The 7281-nt window shown below is 34.4% G+C and overlaps 1 protein-coding gene across 1 annotated transcript; it reads left to right on the top strand.

The window, feature by feature from the left end:
- Window positions 1–1353: 1353 nt before the first annotated feature.
- LOC149943219 (uncharacterized) lies at window positions 1354–3044 on the top strand. Its single transcript, XM_090177108.1, has 6 exons — window positions 1354–1386; window positions 1560–1887; window positions 1960–2271; window positions 2328–2555; window positions 2629–2830; window positions 2900–3044. Coding segments are annotated over exons 1-4 (750 nt in total). The 5' UTR covers window positions 1354–1384; the 3' UTR covers window positions 2436–2555; window positions 2629–2830; window positions 2900–3044.
- The last annotated feature ends 4237 nt before the right edge of the window (window positions 3045–7281 follow it).

The raw sequence follows: 7281 nt of genomic DNA, 5'->3' as shown, positions 1-7281 counted from the left end.
TGGATAAGGAGGCGTTCGAGATAAATTTACAAGTTGGCAAGCCAAAATATACCTCTCCTCGGAAGAATTGTCCTTAGTTGTATTAATTTCTCGAGACGACCCTTTATCTTCGCAATTCAGAGTTATTTACTAAAAACGTAATCCCGGTTCAATCCCGCCCGGTATAAAATTTTTATTTTAATTAAAATAATTGCGACGAAACAACCGAGTTTAAATTATTCAGAATAATATAAATTAAGTAGTTACAACAGTGAGTTAGACGTACTAAAACAAAGTTTATCAGTTAAATATAATACGAAGCAAATTTTAATGAAATAAATATCTACTGAGGGTATTTGTATTTTTCTCGCTTACGAAATACTTGCCGCATCTTTAACGCACATTTTATTTCAACACTCGCCCTATATTCGACATCTGGTAGTGGACGACTCGTAGACTTCCTGTTGACGTTGTGACACATACCGCATGAAAAAGACCAACACCGTCCAATTTCCAATATCATATAATGACTCGCACACCCAGGAAATCAATGACTGCATTAGGAATCGTAGATGTCCAAATATCCACACCAATAATAAATGTAATAACAAGAAGCGAAAAACTTACCATTCACAAAGCACAGAAAGCCACTTGACTTAACGACAGCTCTAAAATCAATAAATGACCGTAGACGGAATAGTTAGGGCTCTTTATAAATAAAAACAAGCAAACCCAATTTATGAACTGCATTAAACATCTTAATCCGTCGAGAAAACGTTTAAAATCAGACATGGGCAAAATCACGAGTAAATATTTCCCTCTCACTCTTACTCAAGAGTAGGAGTAAAAAAACGTCCAAATTCGTTATCTTCCCACATTTTAATCTCGCTGATGAATACTCCCCGCGAAGAGTGAATTTTTTTACTTTTTAGTCACTCTTCGAGTAAGATCTTTCAAAGAGTTTTTTCCTCAAGGTCACCGTATTTACTCCTTTTTGGTGGCGGGAAATTCGAATTTCATTTATACAAGCTTACTTTATAGGGCGATGCGTACTTCAGTTATTTATATCCTCAGCTTTATTTTTAATACCGCTGTTTGTTTTGTCTATTTGTAAAATGAATTTTAACACTTGAATACTCTACTTTACTGTTTGAATTGCATTGCAAATTAATATTTATTAGATATAGAATTTTCTTAAGAAATTTTTGTTAATATTTTCATCTACCTTCTACTTCCTAACCGGGCATTTTAGAAGGGGGGGGGGGAGCGCTTATGGTTGTATTTTGAGATAAGCCTCCGGGGTGGTCAACTGGGTGAACGTCCACACACGATATAAATAGGGCTGTCTGATTTCTGTAATACACAGCTCATTGTCTGCTTGCGGTTTCTTCAGGATCGTTTTAAAATGTACGTTGATAAAGTATTTAGTTTTGTTTAAATTTTCATGTTCGTGTAGGATTCCCTTAGGGCTATTCCTGTTTTTTTAATCGTCATCCCTCGCTAATATTATAATGGGTTCACTGATATTTCAGTTGTATAATTTTCATTATCAAGAATCTTCGCTTATTTCTGACTTACAGGTCCACAAGTTGTAGTTCCCCCGCTTTAGTTGGAGCGCGTCCGACGGTTTCACAATCTTCCTTGAAACGGAAGCACTCTCCCGACTTAAATTCGGGAGGAGTCGGCCGTCTGGACACCGGTAAATTGGTGTTCGATAAAACGTTCATGGCCAAATTACAAAATGGTAAACTCGGGGCGCGGAAACTAGGCACTCATTTTACCTACGTGGGCAGTAAGCCCAAAAGTGACGGTACTGCTTCACGCACAATTTACGGGACATGTAATTACTGCAGTCGCGCATTTCGGGGATCAAATGGGAGCGACTACAATTGGAGACGTCACCTTAAGGTTAGTAGGGTTTTTAAACAAGTCTTGTATGTTATGTTTTTAACCATTCTTTGTTTTACAAAAATTATATAGGTGGTTCATACAATTGACCTGGCACAGCCAACAGTGGCCCAACCTAGCGATATTGTTCTATTTCCCTCGCCCCCATCGCCTAAAAAGAAGCCCACGAGCAAGCTGCCACCCAGTCATCCCCAGCAGATTGGATTCCGGAGAGCCCTAGTGAACATGGTTGCCATGGCCGGTATACCTTTCAGCACAGTGGAGAGCGAAGGATTTCGCGCAGCGATTACCGTCGCTAACCCCGCGCTGACGGTGTACTCTCGACGTCAAATTATTAGAGATTTGGACTTTATTGTGGAAAAAGAACTCCGACCAAAACTTAAGGTGCGTACAAAGTTCCGGAAAAACTAATTACATTTTCCTTAAAATCTAAATTGCAGAACATTCTCGATGGCATTCCGATGAAAAATCTTCATTTGACGTTGGACATTTGGAGTAGTAGGAGAAGAGAGTCGGTGATTGGGGTGAGAGCCCAATTTATCGACTAAAGCTTCAACTTTCAGAACATGGTGTTAGCCTTCGCCCATTTTCCGGGCAGCCACACCGGGGAAGCAATTTACGAAAAGTTGAAGGACATTTTATCGTATTTTGACATCCAGCCATCGCGGGTAAGAGTTGAATTTTCGTATCTTAGTCTGATAATATGTAACGTCAAAGACTTCAAAATGTTTGCTTTCGTAGATTTCCTGTGTGTGCGCGGATAACGCGGCGAATATTTCTAAAGCATTGCGTTTGGCCGCAGAAACGCCTCGAACTTTAAATGCCCGAAGTGTGGAGGTGTCTGACGTAGACCTCAATTGTTCCACGGTTTCACTGTCCACATCGCAGTCACCCGAGGAGCTCGAAAGCGACCACGAAGAAAGTCACGTGGCGCTTGACGACGGTACGATTTGCTCCCTGTTGAACGAGTGAAGTCACTTTGGAATTATAATACGTATATTTGTTTTTATAGCGAGGAACTCAATGGATAAAATATTCCTTCCTGACTATCGTATTTCGCCGGACTCAATATCTATTTCCGAAAACTCGGACATTAATTTCGACGATGACTTCATCGAAGTCGACATTCCAGCTAACTGGAGCAGGAAAAAGTGCGTTGCCCATTCCCTACAATTAGTAGTGAATGGTGCCATAGACGCTGTAACCAGTGATAACGTCAGAGCCGTTATAAAAAAGGTTAATTTGTGGCTTAACTATCTTCATCGGTCAGCAAAGTGGTCCGAGGCTTTTCGACAAATCTCCCCTGAGGGGCAGGATTTGAAAGCCATTGGAGGTGTAAGATGGAATTCGACTTACATGGCTATAGACCGCCTCTTGGAGGTATTAGGCTAACTGTTACTTTCAGCCTGGAATGGTAAAGGCGTTGGCCACCACCATCTTGTTGGCGCATTTGGAGAAAGTCGCGACGAAATTGCCTCTACCGGACGACAGTGACGTGCTTCATATGAAGGAGATTCTGAGGCTACTTAAGCCATTCAAAGAAGCCACGGACGTGTTTCAAACGAAAGGGCCAGTGTCCAACTTGGTCATTGGCCATTTCATGAAGGTTCAAAGGGAGCTAATGAACACGAAAGGGATCTTTTTCGAGTCCTTCAGAAAGGAACTGCTTTCTCGACTAAGGACGCGCTGTCAAGCGGAAATCGACGATGGTGATTACATTGTTGCTGCGCTTTTGGATCCTCGCCAAAAATTTTACGTTGTCGACCACTTCTCTGGTAAGTGTATTAAATACATTTGGTAATTATATCCAACTTATTTAACATATAATGTTGCAAAGTAGATAACCAAAAATTCAAATGTGCCCCAGTAGAAGGAAAGTGAGGGCGAGACGCCGATCCCAGGTTCAGGTTTAGGTTCGGGATCGAGATCCGGGATTTAAGGGATGAAATGGGGGTAAAATCGTCGAAAAGTCAATGTATTTATGATATTTCTCGCGACGATTTGTTTTCTCATATATCAACATATTGTGTCCAGGCCAACTTGTTCATTTATCTACGCTTATCTCGAAAGACACTTGAACGTATATCTTATCAAGCTTTATCGTACGGAATAAGTTGAAATGATGTAAAAATAGAAAACCTAGGCGGCGCGTGCGCAGATTACCCCGGGGGACGCGGTTAATTTGAATTGAAGTGTTTTGACGTCATGGAATATTCGTTGTTAAAGTAGAATGGAAATATTTTTAAACTTCATTTTAATATCATTGTAGTACGCTTGACACTTGAAACAATCTCACGAGTATTTCTTAAAACGAATATCTCGATCGCGTTTTATCGTACGAAATAAGTGGAAATTATGTAAGTTGTATGATACTTGATAACCTAGGCAGGAAGATAGCGCGCGCGTGCGCGGATTACCTGGGAGGCGTGTATTGCCCGGGCGCGCGGTTAATTTGAATTTAAAACATGGATTCCCTCTCCGAAATAATTCATGTACCCAAAATTGGACCGCAAGTTTTTTTTCTTTTTAGGGGAATCTCTATGGGAGTTTAACATTACAATAAAGCTAATAGGTCCAGTTTGGGGTACTTTTGGTCCGAAATGGGGTACATAGGGCCGAAAATGGTGACTTTGGTCGTTTTTAGGGTACTTTTGGTCTAATTTGGTCCATTTTTGGGTACATCAGAAAAGCTGTTGGAAAAACGAAGAGCCTTTTTTTCTTCCACCCATCTCCAAACCCCAAAAATTTATTGCTTTAATTTATTTATCGCTTCCGTAGGTATAAAATAAGATAAAAACCACTTACCTATATTTTAATTACGGTAAATTAAAAATACTTAATTAGTGTACTAAGTTACGTTTAAAAGAACCTTTTGTAACAATTCCAATATGTAAATATAGGTAAGAGACAAGGCTACCATCTATAGAAGCGTTTTACAGTTCATTAAAAAATCTATTTTTTTTTTAATCATCATCTCGTTCGTAATTGCCTTTCTATCTCTTCAATTTTAAAAGTATCCTAATTAATTCTATATTTTTAACATTAACAAGTCTCCAAATTATACCAACTTTTAACCAATTTTCCCCAATTATACTAATTTTTAACAGAATTTCCTAAATTATTCTAATTTTACCCATAAGCCAACTTAATTTCAAAACTATTGTCTATTTATGAAAATTGAGTTTTGTACGTATTTTGAATCGTTTCATTTTTATCCCTAAAATGGGTGATTTGTAGGAAATTTATATTATTTTTATTGGCTTTACGATATTTCAAGTTAATTTATAAAATTTATAAATGAGTTTAATTAAATTAATAATTAAGTTTCGTTCGTATATTGAATCGGTATTTATTTATAATAATTTTTTCACCTAGATTAATTTTTTATCCCCCACACTCTCGATCTAGCTCCCTACTATACGTGTCCATTTATAATATCAAAATTGAACCGTCATGAATAATCCATATAAACGTAAAAGACGCGGGCGTCTTGAAGTCCAAGTTTCGTTTCCACTGAAATAGAAACAACAAGAGGAAAGGGTCTTTCTGGTGACCTAACATTTAACATTGCTGGACGTTTTATATTTATTGTGTTCTGTTACTTATAGTCATATGGATTTCCATTCATTCGAGGAAGTTAGTGAAATAGTGGAAGAGTATAATAGGACGTGGTTAGATATGCAAGAAATAAAAGAACATTTGGACGAAATGGAAAAGCATTTAAAAAAGTGGGAATTGAAGTTAGAAGAAGCTTGTCAAAGGGAAATTGTACTGATAAATAAAGTTAAAGATATAAAAACAAATACAATTGGATTGAAAATATTGCAAGATAGTTGGAAGGGAGCAGAGAAGTAAAGGGATAATATTGTATGTCATTGATTGGCTTAAGAACCGTTAAATAAAATATAAAATAAAATATGAAATAAAATAAAATATGAAATAAAATAAAATATGAAATAAAATAAAATATGAAATAAAATAAAATATGAAATAAAATAAAATATGAAATAAAATAAAATGTAAGTAGGAATACTCGGTGATAATTCTTAACGAAAAATCAAAAAAATTACTTACTTCAACCTTTCTCCCAGTTTTTAGTTTCGTTTTAAACTTGGTTTACGTTTTAGTTTTACTTTGCTATTCTAGAAAATTCCAAAATTCCTTTAGAGTTTATCAGTAAAACCACTTACTTTAAGTATTTTTTTAATTAGTTCGGTCTAATAGTAGATTACGCACCTATAATCCATGATGTTTTCATTTAAATTCAAATTATAACGAATTGAAAGTTTGAAGAAAATATTAATTTAGTTTGTAAATGAAATCGTTTTATAGTACTCTGAAGGGCTCTTAATACGTTTTGAACTTCCAAAATAAATTAATGTACTAAGTTACGTTTAAAAGAACCTTTTGTAACAATTCCAATATATATATATATATATATATATATATATATATATATATATATATATATATATATATATATATATATATATATATATATATATAAAAACCGTGATAAATAGTAAAACCCACTTATTTTTCAGTTTATACATTTCAGATACACAAATTAATTAAATAAAAGTATTTAAATAAGAATTGCTTCACTAAATTATGCATTTGCACTTTAAATAATACCTGATTTTGAAATTATATTAGAATAATTATATTGTTAAACTTCTTTCATTTTTAAAAATGTAGTAGAAAATGAAAGATATTTTAATTAAAACATTTCTTAATTTCTTTATTACCTAAAAATATTTACAATATTTACAAATTTTTATATTGTTTAACTTCTTTCATTTTAAAAATGTAATTGCTTGACTTAAATAAAGCGTGAAAATTATTAGTTTCAAATGATATTTACAAATCTTATCAACTCTAAAGTCCATTTTTCAGGTATTAGTAAGTATTTCATACAAACTAACTTCTAGAATATGGATTTAGTTCGTAAATAAAATTCTTTTAAATTACTTTGAAGGACTCTTTATACGTTTTGAACTTGAATAATATTAAAAACAATAATCTAAGATACCCTTTAAAGTTAAATTCCTTTAGTTTATCAGTAAAACCACTTACTTTAAGTATTTTTTTAATCCGTTCGGTCTAATAGTAGATTACGCACCTATAATCCATGATGTTTTCATTTACCTTTTATAGTACTCTGAAGGGCTCTTAATACGTTTTGAACTTCCAAAATAAATTAATGTACTAAGTTACGTTTAAAAGAACCTTTTGTAACAATTCCAATATATATATATATATATATATATATATATATATATATATATAAAACCGTGATAAATAGTAAAACCCACTTATTTTTCAATAAATACATTTCAGATACACAAATTAATTAAATAAATACTTAATTAGTGTAATAAGTTACGTTTAAAA

Source organism: Leiobunum rupestre, chromosome 6 (genome assembly GCF_980474605.1).
Source record: "Leiobunum rupestre chromosome 6, qqLeiRupe1.1.hap1, whole genome shotgun sequence".
Lineage (NCBI taxonomy): Eukaryota > Metazoa > Arthropoda > Arachnida > Opiliones > Sclerosomatidae > Leiobunum > Leiobunum rupestre.
Note: the sequence above shows the minus strand (reverse complement) of the source record. Positions and strands in the feature narration are given on the sequence as shown.

What these genes read in the sequence shown, in the direction of transcription:
- LOC149943219 (XM_090177108.1), top strand. An exon ending in ATTGGAGACGTCACCTTAAG is followed by an intron (nt 1,888 to 1,959) that starts GTTAGTAGGGTT and finishes AAAATTATATAG; the next exon opens with GTGGTTCATACAATTGACCT. An exon ending in AACTCCGACCAAAACTTAAG is followed by an intron (nt 2,272 to 2,327) that starts GTGCGTACAAAG and finishes TCTAAATTGCAG; the next exon opens with AACATTCTCGATGGCATTCC.